This window comes from Hevea brasiliensis, chromosome 9, assembly GCF_030052815.1.
Source record: "Hevea brasiliensis isolate MT/VB/25A 57/8 chromosome 9, ASM3005281v1, whole genome shotgun sequence".
NCBI classification, from domain to species: Eukaryota; Viridiplantae; Streptophyta; class Magnoliopsida; order Malpighiales; family Euphorbiaceae; genus Hevea; species Hevea brasiliensis.
Genome location: NC_079501.1, coordinates 78294164 through 78310328, shown reverse-complemented (window position 1 = coordinate 78310328; position 16165 = coordinate 78294164). Strand labels below are relative to the sequence as shown.

Here is a 16165-nt window from a genome sequence, read left to right as displayed (position 1 = left end):
GATGAGGAGCCTGTTTTCTAGTTGCAATAATTAGGGATTAGGTTTTTCATTTGACCCCTTCTAAATTTCTTACAACTACAACATTTAATCATTGTAGAGAAAAATTATTGAGAAAAAAATTACTTAGTCAAATCAAATTGAAACTCAAAACACTCATTAGAGATGGAATTGGTCAGTGGGTATGGATGGTTGCTGGATGTCGTAACCATGTTCTGAAAAACACTAGAAGCGAAGATGAAAGGGCTTTGAAATCGCTGACCATAAAAGTTGCAGTGGTTGGTCTTCCTCTTCATCTTCTCTTATTTTCCAATGGTAAACTTAGAAGCAAAGAATGACTTAAAACGATTGATGTGGATTTGTGTAGTTTTGTTTTACTAACTTGGCGATGTTGAGAGGAAGGAACAGAGGCGAAGGAAAGAGCGCAATCATGCATCATTATTTTGAAATTTACATGTTCAAAGGTGGATACGTTTCTTGAATAGTTTAGGGATGTGATCGGTTAAATTAAACTAATTTATTGGTAGGTGAAAGGATACAGTTTAAATATTGTGTATGGTTATGGTTTGAGCATAAAAGTCGGTATATAAACTATAATAATTGCTGTGCAGCTTTCCCCTTAATGCCGCATTTACAATAATGAACCGTACATGTTTCCAACTTCAAACCATAGTTCAAGAAGCACAATGTAAATAACTGAGGTAACGTTGCCATGTAGGTCCATGTCAAAGGAATAACTTGTCATCTTATGATGCTCTACTCAAAGTAAGTACTAAAACTGATGAATTACAAATGTGCATGATGAAAAATGAAAACTTCGTTACAAGTCGAATCTCCATCAACCAGAAAAAAAAAAAAGGGGGTTTGGGGGGGGGGAGGGGGGGGAGGGGGGGAAGTTCTACAGTAACAACAACAAAATTTAGCATTGACATTTTTGCCTAGAAATGTAGAGAACGCACAAAAAGGTTCTATCTTTCTAAAGTACTTTAGGTGGGTACAACAGCCCCAGGATGGGGTAATAACTGCAACACGAATAGCCAAAAGAACAAGATAAGCAAACTCAACTGGATAAAGAAACATGAAGTAACCTTACATATTCTCCTCTGCACCTTCAACACCTCTTCAGTCCCTAAAATAACTCTCCGATATTTTTCCACATCCTCTGCTTGTTTCCTAAGCATCACAGCCTTACCCTCTGCCTCCCCGAGCTTGTTCAGCATTTGTTCTTGCTCACCAGCCGGGGCTTCTTGTTGTTCAAAGAAAGTGAGTTGATCGCCTGCAACAACTCTCAACTTTTGTATTGTCCTTGTGAGCATCAAATACTCAACCTCGGCCTCAATCTTTTGCTTGAAGAGGCTCTCAAGCTCAGATTCAATCTCTCTAGATCTCTCCTGCTGCAACTTTATGGCGTTTCCTGATTCTTCTGTTGGTGACTTGCCACTAATCAAGGTATTTTCGAGTTCTACAACCCTGGACTCCTTTACCGTCAGCATAGTGTTTGCCTCCTCTAATTTGCTTTCCAAATATTTTACATTCTCTGTCAAGCTTAACACTTGAGATTCCAAGGAACTTGATTGTCTGATATTTTCAGAATCAAACTGGTCACATGAACTTGACTCATGGATTCTCCTGTCAGTAGAAGTGGAATCTACTGGAATGCTGCTAATTTTCCCAATTTCCTCAAACTTTAGAACCTCTGCGACAGAATTCTTAATTTTAGATTGAATAAACCACAATAATTCATTAGCTATTGCATCTCAAGTAGCCAGGATTCAGTTCACCCAAAAGAGACTAGTGAACTTCAAAATGAAACAATATTTTATGTTGTACTGCAAAATCTCAAATACAAATACTGTCAGGATGCAAATCATCAAATCCACAGCAACATCCACTCAAATCAACAGATGAGAGTAAACATCAGAAGCCAGTTGAAAATCCAGCCAAATGACAAAAGAATAGCAAGATTTGAAATGTATGATCTAAGGTAACCGAAATGCGGATTAATACCATACATAGAATGAGAACAGAAACTTGTACAGATCTATGGAGTATAACAAGGTACAAAAGCAGTAGGTTCCTTTAAATCATCAAGGCAACAAAATAAAGCCACATAAAATACAAAAACAATTTTATAATGATAACCAGACAAGTCGAAGCTTAATAATTGGAAAAACTTACAATGAAAAAGATCATGTATGAAAAAGATCCTTAAAATATATCTGGAATATTGAAAACATTCCACTGTTTGGCAATGAAAATTACAGATTGCAGGCCACTAAGATTTGAGAAGGGACAAGCATTTAACTGAAAATTCAACAAGAAATGCACCTAATTGAAAGATAAAGCTTCTTCAAGAAACACATCTCATAGCACTAACACTAGAAGGCAAGAGAGAGTGTTCTGTTAGACTCAGCCCAAAGTATATATGCAAAAAGGATGAACATACTAGGGGACAAGTTCTGGAAACAACAAGGTCTAATAATAATAGCATGGGCAGTAGCAGTTTGAACCAACCTCAGCCAAATCTAGGCTTTGATCAAGGATTCCAGATTAAAATTTCTACTGTAAATTACTATCGAACAATAAATGTATAAACATCCTATATCACTTTTTAACTCAACTCAACTTAAATAAATTTTTATCTAAAAAATTTGGGGTTGGCTATATGGATTCTCTTTCTCCACTCTAAACGATTTTGGGTTAAATCCTCGAAAATGTGAAATAATTCTAGATCATGTTGTACTACTATCTTCCAAGTCAGTTTAAGTCTACCCCTTCTTTTCTTTCTATCCTTTAATCTAATGTGCTCTACTTGTCTAACTGAAGCCTCCGTTTGTCTACGCTTCACATGTCCAAACCACCTCAATCTCCCTTCTCACAACTTATCCTCAATTGGCACCACTCCTACCTTTTCTCTAATACTCTCATTACGGATTTTATCTAGTCTAGTATAGCCACTCATCCACCTTAACATTCTCATCTCCGCAACTCTTATCTTAGACACATACGACTCATTCAGTGCCCAATACTCACTACCATATAACATGGCCGGTCGTTTGGCTGTACGGTAAAATTTTCCTTTCAACTTATTGAGAATCTTGCGATCACATAAAACTCCCGTAGCACGTCTCTACTTCAACCATCCGGCTTTAATCCTATGACTAACATCCTCCTCACATCCCCTATCTACTTGAAGGACTGGGCTGAGATATTAAAAATGATTACTTTGGGACAGTATCACTCCATCCAAACTAACTCTTTCCCTATTACCAGTTCGGCCTTCACTGAACTTGCAATGGATGTATTCTATTTTCGTTCTACTTAACTTAAAACCCTTTAACTCTAGAGTACTTCTCCAAAACTCTACCTTTCTATTGACTCCTTGCGTTTCATCTATTAGAACTATATCATCCGCAAACATCATGCACCAAGGGATACTATCTTGTATATACTTCGTTAATTCATCTAAAACTAATGTAAAAAGGTAAGAACTTATAGTTGAACCTTAGTGTAATCCAACTGAGATGAGAAAATCTCTTGTGTCCCCTCCTACTGTTCGCACAACAATAGTTGTTTCTTCATACATATCTTTCAACACTTATATGTACCTAATAGACACCCTCTTTTGTTCTAACACTCTCCATAAGACATCTCTTGGAACACTATCATAAACCTTTTCCAAATCGATAAAACCATGTGTAGATCTTTCTTCACATCTCTATATTTCTCCATCAAACTTCTAATGAGAAATATCGCTTCCATAGTTGAACGACCAGACATGAATCCAAATTGATTAGAAGAGATAGAAGTATCATGACGTAGTCGATGTTCCACAACTCTCTCCCATAACTTCATAGTATGGCTCATGAGTTTAATTCCCCTATAGTTTAAGCAACTCTGTATGTCTCCCTTATTTTTAAAAATAGGTACTAAAATACTCCTCCTCTATTCATCCGGCATTTTCTTTGAGTTTAGAATCTTATTAAACAATTTAGTTAATCATGCCACTCCCATATCTCCCAAACACTTCCACACTTCAATTGGTATTCCATCGAGTTCACAAGCTTTACTTACTTTCATTTTCTTAAATGCTTAATTTACTTCTAAAAATCTAATCTTTCTAGTATAATTCACATTCTTTTCTAGCTTTAAATCTCAAATATCATTAATCTTCTATCAATCAAGGAAATGGTAAAACCAAAATCTTTATCAATTTCTTTTTGAAGAAAGAAGAATTAGTTAATAGAAATTGAAAAAGAAGAATATGTGGCTAAGAGAAAAGGCATCCTCATTTACAAAATATCGTAAAATTAGCAAAGATCCAGAGAAAAACCCACAAACAAGCTAAGAAAACAATTATATCCAAAAGTGGCATCTTAGCTTCTTAAAGCACATGCTGAAAATGACCCAATCCTCACAACAAACAATAGCTTTTGCCAACAACTCTAGCTGTGCACTCTTTCTAAAAAACAGTGAATCACCAAACTCACTACTATTTAACCACCTAACTATACAGCCTGGAACAATGCATCAAGTCAAGCATCACAACTGCCTTGGTCCAAACTGGAAACAATGTTAGTAACCATACAGCACACGTCCAGATTATTCTATCTTCATCCAAATATTCATAAACTTGGTAATGCTGATCAAATCCAGAAGAAAACAGTAGGTTAATATTCTAAACAACCTTTATGAACCAAAACTTCCAGCTCCTCTCATTCCAAGCAGTTACACCCAGTATCACCACCCAAAGCTATAAATCTCTGTAATTGATATAATGCACCAAATACTCAAAATTATGTCCCATAAAACAGGTTTCTCTCCCTTCAACATGGATACTTTTCTACTGCTATGCCTTCTGACAGACCAAGCAAGGTAAATATTTTGATAATCCTGTGATGTGTAAAAGGGCATAGGTAAAACCAAACATCCAGATACTTGCAACAAATATCTATTGGAGTGCCAACAAAAACTGTCAATAACAGCAGACAATAACATCAAACTTGGATCAACACCAAACAATAACAGCATGGACAATTTATAGGGTTTTATACAATTGCAAATAGTATGACAGAATCATAGAACACTTAGTACAACATGTGAAGTATGATAGGAAAGTTTTACAGAAATTTATAAATATAGGCACACTAACCACTTTCAAGGGCTTCCTGCACTGTTTGGAGGGTAACAAGTGACTCAACCAAAGGATCTTGATCTGTAGAGGGCTGATGGCTCTCACTTTTCTCTTCCTTATCTTCCCAAGGAGCATCTGCAGCTAAATCATCTTGTGAATCATTTTCAACTTCTCCCACATTCTCTTGGCCATAACCAGTCTGAATTTCCTCACAAAACTGTTGCTCACCTGCATGGCCATCATCACTGTTTTCTCCATCATAATTTTCACTTTGATTTCCATTACTAGTAACAGAATAAACACCCTGCATAAAGACAAAGTTGGAGCTTCTCGAGTCAGATTCCATGCTGGAATGAGAGTTTTCCTTCTCCATTTTGACCCTTTCTCCTCTAGGCTTCTTACTGCTTTCTGCCCGTCCCTTTCCTTGAGGAACTCGTTGAGTTGAGCTAGCCACACTCTTCCAACTAAAATTCTTGCTCCTGTTCTTCTCCCTTAAGTAACCCAACACTGCAGGAAGCTCATACCTCAACCTTGGAGCACTGGCAGCTGTTGAAGACTTGCTACTTCGATCCTCACTATTCTCAGAATCTGTGCCCAAAGCAAAAGCAGGGCCAACTGCAAATCTGGATTCCAAAATTGGACCATGAGTCACCAACCCATCACTGAAACCCACATTTCTAAACATATTAGCTGATGCAGTAGAACCCTCACTATTTTGTTTGATCTCAGCTGACAATAAGTTTGTCTGTTTGATCCCAGAACTAGACAATCCTCGCTTCAAAACTTTACTGTTATCAGCACCGGTATTTGCATCCTTGACAACCTCTCTCTTAATTCGCCTCCACTTTCTCAACCCATATCCTTTAGTAATAGTAGTTGACCCCACAACAGGAGATTTAGCCGTTATAGGGTTAAAATTCACAGCACCTTCTTTCACTTGTCCATCAAGATGCTCAGTATTAGCACCAATAATTCTGCTAGTAGCGAGGTTATGAATCTCATTTGAACACGACCCGTTAGCCTTAAACTTGTCCTTATTCTGATCAAGACCGGAAACACTATCCGGATTGGCAGTCAATTCATTATCTTCAACAGATTCAAGAGCAGAATTTTCACCTTCCAAATCCATAAATCTTTAAAGGATCTCTTTGGATCAAGATCAAGAACAACAAACTATCATTCCAGCACTGTAAAGTTCAAATCAGCACAATCTGGAAATACAAAAAAGAAAAGACCAACCACTCTAATTGGATCAATTTGTCTTTTTTTGCATCAAACTCAAAAGAGTTCTGTTTTCTTCAAAACAAGTTCATTATCATAAAGATCATCTCTTTATCAAATGAAATTAAGATTTTGGAAATTAGAGCAATATAACTGTAATTGACCCCAGAAAACGAAAAGAAAGTAAAAATAAAGTATATAAGAAATAAAGGACGCACCTTGTATAAGTATTCATTAACAAAAATGAAAGCATTGAATTGAATGTTGAAACCCGGTGATTAGATGATGATTGCAGCTTCCCACAATCATAAAATTCGAAGGGAATAGAAACCCCAAACTATACTTGGATTAGCAGTTTTATAGGCAATAAATTATTGCCTAATTTATTTTTGAATACCAAAAAAAAATTGTGAAAAAGGAAAGAAATTTGAAGGTGGGCCAGAGGAAATAGTGGCCCACAGCCTCAAACCCGCTATAAGTGGAGAGAAGTTAGAAGTGGCCACAACGCACAAGGCCAATGCTGGCCATTTGATCTGGAATACAACCCCACATGACAAAGGCCAGCTTTGTACTCGGGCTTTTTTCCAAAATGCAATATATATATATCAAAAAGGGTGATGTGAGAAATATTTATCAAAAAAGGGGTGAACGTGGAAAAAATAAAGAATTGATCGCAAGTTACACTAATATTTAGTAAGTAAAAAAATTTTAAAAAAAAATCATTAAAATGGATAAAAAAAAAGTAGTTAGATGTTATCCCAGAAAACGTATAGTTGTTGGAGGGTACTTTAAAAAGCATCCAATCTTAAGAACACTAAAAGTCACAAATATAATAGCACTAAAAATAACCAATCAGCAAGTCTCATGGCATTTATTGAGCTTCCCATGACTTATGGTGCATCTAAACATTTTTCATAGCCATGAGTACATTTAACACTCATCTCACACTCTCCCATATGCCTCTTTAGAATGTCTCATGGCTGGCCATGTGCCCAAAGGACTTCCCATGGCTAGCCATGCACCTCATGGCCTTCAAAACCCTTCCAAATGCATCTCACAAGAAGCCATGCATCACAAAGGACTTTCAATGGCTAGCCATGTACCTTATGACCTCTAAAACCCTTCCAAATGAATCTCACAAGAAGCCATGTGCCCTAAGGGACTTCCCATGGCTGGCCATGCACCTTCTAAACCTCTTCTCATGGCTAAATGTAAGCTTCTCATGGTCAGGTGTGAGATATTCTGCTCCCCTTGCAAATAAAGATGTTTTTGGCTCTAACTTATGGCTTAAGGTGAGAATATCATAATTAGGCGTGAGATGTTTTGTTCCCTTTAGAAAATGAAGATATTTTGGCTCTTTGTTACCATTTGTTGGAGAAATTATTAGCATTAAATACCACTAACTCCATCCATCGATACTTACACTAAAATGATCCATTTAAGCTCCTTGAGCATGCTAACTTGTGAATTCCAACCCTGCACACTTGAACTAAGATGACCCATTTGAGCTCTTTGAGCATGCCAAGTTTTTCAATCTCATGTCTCTTGCTAACATGTGCTTGAATGAACCCTTGAAGAAATTCTTTAAAACTTGTAGCTCTCGTGATCACATTAAAAATGAAAGTATAGCTGAATTTGAATCACAAGATGTCACATTCTTAGAGAATGATTTTCCAAAGCAGGGTGAGATAGTTCAAGACTTATCTCTATTTAAAATTTATGATCTACTTCTACTATAGAAATTTAAAAGGATACACTTCCGAGTGGGAGCAATATGAATATAGATGAATATGTTCATGTAACACCCCGAACCTCCGAGTTATGAATAATACCATTTTTTGTCTGTGACTAGTACTATTCAAAGAACACATTGAGGACCAAAACTAAAGGGGAAATTAATTGAGATAAACACAATAAAAATTTAAATGACCCAAAAATTTAAGGACTCATTGGGTATCATTAAATAGGAGGATTATGACCCGATGAAGGGCATTTTGGTCAATTCACCTCAAGAGTTGACTTTTGACCAAAATATTAATTAAATTAAATGAAATTAATGAATTAAATTATGGGGTAAATTTGAAGAAAAATTTAAGGAATAAAAACTTAAAATTTCATTTCTATTATGAAAAAATTAAAATTTATGACTTATGGGCTTTTGACAATTAAATTTAAGTATTTAATTAAAGGAAATGAATAAGTATAAAAGGAAGTCTTCTTCCTTTCTCTCCCCCATAGAATTGCCGCCCCATATTCTCTCCCTCTCCCTCTCTTTTATTTCTTCTTTCTTCACTCTTCTACTCACAATCTCTCCCAACCCATGATCTCCCCACTTGTCCTTCATGGGTTTTCCATCTAATTGGTAGAGAACATCAAATTAATCTTTGATTTAGAGATTAAAAGCAAGGGGAAACAAGAGATTAGAATAAAAATGAAGATTTGGGAAGTTGGAAGGAAGTCATTAAGAGGTAAGTTCTTTAATGCTCATTTAGTTATACAAACCTTAAATTAAGTTACATTATGATGAAATTTCATAAGAAATTGAACGAAAATATGCATGGAATCTAAACTAGGGTTTTGGCCAAACTGGGAAAAAGTTAGGGTTTGATGTCTTTGAATGAAATTGATGATAAGATTAAGCTTAGTTGAAGTAGTATACATGATTGGAGTAAAGAAATTGCATGAGATTTGCATAAATTGAATTATGGAAGATTAGTGTCACGACCCAACCTATGGGCCAGACTGGCACTAGAACCTGGGTCGGCATAAAGCCCCCGAGGCCCGTAGTAAGCCTTACTTTTCTCAAATCCATAACTAAGGCCCCAAAAAAAAACTTAGGCCCAACTTGTAAATAAAATTAAATAAAATAAAATATTTTTATTCAGTCAACCCAACCCGATAACCATAAAAAAACTGAAGTCAGGGGAGCCTCGCTCAACTCTGTTACTATCACTTACAAATTGTTTAAATACCATACAAATCTTCATTTATTAATCTCAAAATTTTAAATTAACACGATTTCTAACAAGGTACACACTATTACTGTCACATGCGGAGTTCTAAATTTCAAATTTAGAAAAAAAATATTAAAATAATTAAATAACTGATGTTAAACCTGCAAGGAAGAAAACAGGTTGCTCTGTAAAAGAACTCCTCCTGTAGCCTGGAAAAATAGGTGAACAGGAGTGAGCGTTCGACTCAGAGAGTAAAATATCAATTTCAATCATAATCTCTATAACTATCTAAAGCTAATGCACCATGTAGAGTGAAATGCAACATCAGCAATATTTTCACATCATAACAGCAAAAAGGTAATTTGGAGCACTCACACACCCAGTAATGTCAAATCATAAATATATGGGAGCTGACCCTCTATACAGCTCTCTTTAATCCAACATGTGCCAGCGAAGAACTCAAGCCAGACTTTCGCTTAATAAACCAAATCGGGGTCCCAGTGAAGAACTCAAGCCGTGTCTACCCCGAAGGACCGGGTCCCAGCAAAGATCTCAAGCCGTGTCTACCCATCCTATCCATAGCCAACACCACATCACACACACACCAACGCACGCACACTGCTCCAAATTACCACAACAACATTCATGGCACTTTAACAGTTATGAATGTAACATAAAACATGCCTAGAGTTTAACTACATAGATATATACATATAAGTGATGCATGGGCATGCTTGAACATATAATAATATCGAAATTATAATTAAAATTAATATTTTACTCACAGTACACTGATGACTATTGTGACTGCTGGATGCAGAAAAATAGTTGACATCGATCACCTAATAATTAAATTATAAATTTATTAGTACTAAGTCAAAATAAAACTCTAAAGAGGCAATAGACAGCCTAATTTATGCCGAAAATCCAGCAGAGTTTCCCCTATACTTGGGACTTACCCAACCTGCAAAAAGGCTCAAATAACACTTCTAAATTCAACTCATATCTCATCATCATTATATGGCCCCTCCTGGGCCCTCCAAAACAAGCAATACTCAAAACCTTAAAAATTACATTTTAGTCCCTATAATTGACATTTTGTAAAAATTCACTCAAACAAGCTCTAAAAATTCTAAAATTTTACTCCGCGGTCCTTAATAATATTATAAGGCTATTGCAAAATAAATTGAAATTTTCTAATCAGCCATGAATATTTTATTTAAGAATATTACTCAATTTCATAAGTTTCCAACAGCTAACATATTCTTAATTCAACCCAATTCAATATTCACATATTTAAACCTCCATCCTCAAGCTTCAACCAATCATATAGAATTTAAATATCATAATTTCAAATAATCTTATATGCCCATATGCTAAAAATCTAACTAAAATCCATCTATTTTTCAAAAATATTCTACAATCACTCAAAAATTCAATAAACAGCATAGAATATCTCCAAATAATTTTACTTTCATCATATATTTTTCTTTGAATTTTTTTCTAATTTTTCCTGTTTAAGAAACACTGTATTTATGCTCCACAGATAGAGAAATAATGAAAATAGTCTTACCCGAAGTTTATTTGTGTCACAAAAATTCCAAAAATTTATGAGGAAGCCTCTGGAAGTTGAATCATCTTCAAAACCTACCGGAGCCACCACTGGAACCACTGCACACGGTAGCCGGCCGTCAGTCGCCGGCGATATTTGCCGGATCTGATCATACCATCATGTTCCTCCCCTCTTCCTCAGTCCATCGGTGGTCTCGGATCGTCGATCCAACGGTTGAATCGTCCTAGATTTGATGAAAAAACTTGAAAGACTTGAAACTTCTCTCCTCCATATCTCACTCATCCGACCTCCATTTGCTGCAAAATTGGTATCAAAAGAAAACTCTCGGAACAAGCTTTCCAACGCCCCCTGAATCTCCTCGATCGGACATCGGATGAAGCCGAAATCGCGCTGGAAAGTCGCTGCCCACTATGCACACATTTTCTCTCTTTTCTCCCTCTCTTACCGCCGTTTCTGGTGGTTTTGGCCGTCGCTAGAGGGTCGCCGGCATCGCCCAGCATGGGGGCACGCCTCACCGACTGGCCATGGTGGCTGGAGGCTTACCGGCCGGAAGAAAAAGGGAGAGGGGATGAGAGTGACGGGAGGGAGAGTTTTAAGGGAGGGGCAGGGGGGAAGGGGGCTGCTGATTTTCTGATTTTTTTTTTTTTGAGTTGTTATATTCTTCCCCCCCTAAAAAAAATTCGTCCTCAAATTTTCGAATAAACGAGAGATAAGGAAAAAAAGATTATTAGAACAAGTGCAATCATTACTCCTTCAGCTATGCAGAGATTGGTAAAACATTTATTCTTCAAACTCTTCGTATATTATATATGACATTCTACCGCTCTCTGATTCTACTATAGTATCCTATTTGTCATTATCTCATTCTAGAGATGCTCTTATCTCTTGGCTATTCACTGACCATTCTTCTGACATCTCAAGTATTCATTATAACTCTATTACTCTCGACTTGATCTCTGATAACTTTAATTAACTTTGGCGCTTATCTCACTTTTATTACACCCTAACGTGTCTCTTGGTGACTTCAGTCCTCATCCCTTTGTTTCAATAATCTCTGTTTCTCCAAAACATGACTTATGTTCCTTATCTTAAGGCATCCTATGAGTAGCTTTCCTGTAGCACCTAATCTACGCATCTTGTTCGAGATCTTCACTCAGCTTATGACCTCAGTGGTCAATACCTATAAATCTTCTCACTCCCATGATACTTTAATTTTTTTTTATGTCATTACTAAGGTACTTAGACCAACTCCTGTCTATCTTATGTAACTAGTTAGGTAGAGTTCCCTTCAAGGGCTAAATGTACCCTTTATCAACTTTGGAAAGCAAACTGGGTCTCTTTCCTTATAGGACAATTGTATTTGTATTCCCTAACAACCCAGTTAATGCAACTTTATCGTTTCACACTCCTTCTCTGGAATGGAAATATCTAGACTTCTTCCTAAAACTTCTTAGTATGTGGCCTACTTTTGACGCATCGGCACTTAAGTCGAGGCTCCACTACTCCTTTAATCTATCATCTCATAATAACTTGTTTCAAATATCTCTTGGTGTGTCACTAGCAGGCTTATCCCTTCTTATTCTCACCACCGTAACTAAATCTATTAAGCTCTTTTCTTGTCCTTTGGATCTTATCCACTTTCTTTTCCTATTTCTGCTATCTTTGATATCTTTTCAACATGCTATACTTATTCCTTAATATTAGTTTTCTCTCATTCTTATTCTTTTTCCTTCAAGGATGTCCATCCCATCATCAACTTTAACTTTCTTTTCTTTTTAGCCTTATCTTGATTACTAGTTCCGTTACTTCGAGAATTCTAACTTTACGATTGACTCCTACCAGCACATTCTTCACATTACGTAACACTTATAATTAATCATAGAAAATTCTTTTTGTATCCCCTTTTTCCAACTTAACTATCAGAATATTATCATTCCCTACTGGCCTTAGTAGGAAATTGCTCATCCTGGATGGATAAGAGCCCCTGAAACTATAAGTTCCATCTGAACTAACACAGCTGTGGGAAATGTGTGCCATGCCTTAATTCTAAACAAAATACTTCATGTGTTCATTCTCCTTAATATAATCACATATACTACCAATAGCTTTCCAAACTTCAGCCTCAACTTTTCCCATTAGCAACAATTTCATCTATTGAAACTCATCCATAATTAGTATTCCCTCCAGCTCATAGTTTAAAATAATTGCAAGCCTTAGTAGCTAACTCAATTTAACTGCTGTCATTACTTTAATCGTCCTTTCATACTTAACACTAGGTATGCACTTACTGTCATTCTCATATCAGGAAATTGTGTATGAATTGGTGCCTACCAAACTCTCAAATAACTAGGTCTCCTTAACTCAGTCTCTGTTCCTTATATAACCTTTTAGAACCAAAAGCACAAGCTAAACTTGAAAAGAAAGAAAAATATCCTCTTATATTCAATTACGCCCGATTGTCCATATAACAACGTTTAACCTATGTTTCTTGGTCTTTCTCTTCAAATTTCATCATCTCCTAGCATAATTGTGCTCTACCTATAAGATATCATCTGCATGAACCCTTTACCGTACCATTTTCCTTCCTGACATAATATTTTTATAATTTATTAACTTTACTTATACTGTAACACCCTCCCTGTAGCAACTCCGTACATTCTACTGTTCCGGTGACCAGTGTCGGTCCGGACAGCTAGAACATTCGGAAAAATATTTAAACTAAAGTGAGGAACCATAATTAACTCAAATATTAATAAGAAAAATTTAGTAAAAATTTTAGAAATAAAATACAACCAAGTTAAATGAGCCGGTGCCCAAGCGATGGGTAACCTAGAGGGAAGTTGCGGTTCTCGCAACTAGGAGCCCTAGATCTGAGAGAAAATTTATAAAATAATTTTTGGGACTCCAGAGAAGGGTTATTGAGGTTCCTATGGCATTAGAATGCCAATAAAATATTTAGAAAAATTTTTCAATCGGTACAGACAATTTTGACCCATTAAGCCAAACGGAGGGCATTTTGGTCATTTCGCCTTCAGAGGCGATTTTTGGCCGACTTGTCCAGTTAAGTAAATAATTATTATGACATAAAATATAAATAATTATTGCTAAAAATTAAATTGAAATTTGGTAGAAAAGAAAAGAAAAGAAAAATGAAGGAAATTAGGGATAATGACATCACATGATGTCATTTACATACCCTCCACCAATCACCATTCAACAAGCCTTCTTAAAACAATTAAAAGAGACAAAGTGGACCCAAAAATTCTGGTGTTTTCTCCTTCTTCTTCAGCCAGCCGTGAGTTTCTCCTTCTTCCTCCATAACTCTCATTCTCTCATACCTTCAATCTTTGATTTCTCACCCCAAAACCCTTAGGTCCCTTCACTAAAATTTGTCACCCAACCTTGCTAGAGTATTTGGCAGCCAAGAAAACAAAAGAAAGTGGAAGAAAGTGAGGTGTGAACAAGCTTAGAAAATCACCAAAGAGGTTAGTGCCATAACTTTTGCTTTTACATCTTTCTAATCATGAATTTGAGCTAAGTTAAGTTAAAAAATTGACAAAAATTGAATAAATGAAGCATGGTTATATTCCATAAAGTTTTGGCAGCCTTGACATGAGTTAGGGTTAGGAGAAATCTTTGGTTTAAAGTGACATATTGCTGCCCCTCTTATACATTATATGATTAGTATAGCAAATTAGGAGTGGGATGCATGAATTGGAGCCTTGGTCAATTAGGGTTAGGGTTAGGGTTTTGGAGAGAAACTTGGACCTTGCTTAGGTAATGGTGAATGAAAATTTTAATGGTCAATTAGTGACCATTTGAGGTAAGTTGACCATGACTTAGAGTGAATTATAGCATTACAAACTGATTTGGTATGCTGCCTAGTGAAACCAGCAGGGTGGCTGTGAGTCTAGCCTGTTTGGACTGCCATAACTCTGGTTGTGTAGGTTCAATTGGTGTTTGGCCAATTGGAAATGAAACTAGACACATAATGGCACAATTTTGGTGAAGAAACCATGCCCAAAAGACCAAAGCAAGTGGACCAAAAACTAGCCCAATCCGGATGTCCTGCAACCAGATTCTGCAGAATGACCAAATGAACAATAATTGTTCATTTGGCCATAACTCATTGTAGAATGGCCCAATTGACCTGAAATTTTTACAGCAACAAGTTAAGATATAGACAAACAACTTTCATGAAGAAACCTACCCCAAATTATGACTAGAACCTATCCAGCAAGGCAGTTGCAGTCACTGTTCACTGCACTGTAGATATGGTCAGTTCAGCAATTTTTCAATCCAGCCAGCTGTGGTTTTTGGACCATAACTGGAGCTACAAAACTCCAAATGGAGTGATTCCAAAAAGGAAATTCAACTAGACAAAATAAGGAACAACTTTCATGTTTATCATTTTCTCAAATTCTCACTGCAACAGCAACTAATGGAACAGAAAATTTAGGTATGAAAACTGAAAAATTCTGCTCCCTTAGTTTAAGCTTAGAAATGGTATTGGTGATTAATGCCAACAAGTTTTGAATGCAAAATGTGGTATGTTAGGAGTGTCAAAACCAATGTACCTATTTTCTATGCAAAAGTCAATATTTTTATTGACTAATGAAGTGAATAGTAACATCAAAACTTGAAATTTAAAAATTGAACAATTCTAAAGTATCAAATGCCCTAGTATACCTAACAACATTGGTTTGGATAGTTTGGCATGCCAATAGGGTTCAATTAGCAGTACTGCACATGGCATTATGCCATTCTGTGATTTTATGGCTTTTAGCCATTTTGACATTGTGTTGAGACTTGGCCTCGTGCCTCATATTATTTACAGCTTGTTAGCTGTTCTGTTGCACACCGAGAGATACATATGTGACCGATGGTGTGACGGCCCGAGGTACTTGATACCCAGTGCCAGTTTACCCGTTTATCTAGTCCAGTCGTTCATTATAGGTTACTTAGGCAACCAAAAGAATGAAAGTGGATAAAGTTAATAAAATAAATGATTATAACGAGTACAAAATAAGTAAAATATCGATACATTCAATGCATATTTATTACTGTTATTTCTTTTTATTTTATTATTGGCACCACTAAGCATTTTTGCTTAGCGCGTTGCTTTTGCCACGCGTAGGTTCTAGAGATACTGATCGAGAGCCCAGTAGACCGCAGACTGGGTGAGACCATCCTGCAGCTCTGCATAGTGTCCATGTCACCTCACCATCTTCAGTGCATTGGTAGGACACTAGGTTTCATTTTGGTATTTTGTAACTAATTTTTATT

At 36.4% G+C, this 16165-nt stretch overlaps 1 protein-coding gene across 4 annotated transcripts; it reads right to left on the bottom strand.

Annotated features, from left to right (window-relative positions):
* Positions 1–722: 722 nt before the first annotated feature.
* Positions 723–6728, bottom strand: LOC110638055 (WPP domain-interacting protein 2). 4 transcript variants are annotated; one of them, XM_058153817.1, is made up of 3 exons: positions 6571–6728; positions 5150–6342; positions 723–1693 (listed from the first exon to the last, which is right to left on the bottom strand). In XM_058153817.1, exons 2-3 carry the CDS (start codon positions 6258–6260, stop codon positions 984–986), a joined length of 1821 nt encoding a protein of 606 aa, XP_058009800.1. In that variant the 5' UTR covers positions 6261–6342; positions 6571–6728; the 3' UTR covers positions 723–983. The 4 variants fall into 4 exon arrangements, with proteins under 4 accessions (XP_058009800.1, XP_021644154.2, XP_058009801.1 ...); XM_021788462.2 differs by having other exon boundaries at positions 5150–6318; XM_058153818.1 differs by having other exon boundaries at positions 5150–6304; positions 6571–6725.
* Between the last annotated feature and the right edge of the window lie 9437 nt (positions 6729–16165).

What these genes read in the sequence shown, in the direction of transcription:
- LOC110638055 (XM_058153817.1), bottom strand. Translation starts at nt 6,260, where the DNA reads ATGGATTTGGAAGGTGAAAATTCTGCTCTTGAATCTGTTGAAGATAAT. An exon ending in GCAGGAAGCCCTTGAAAGTG is followed by an intron (nt 1,694 to 5,149) that starts GTTAGTGTGCCT and finishes ATTCTGTCGCAG; the next exon opens with AGGTTCTAAAGTTTGAGGAA.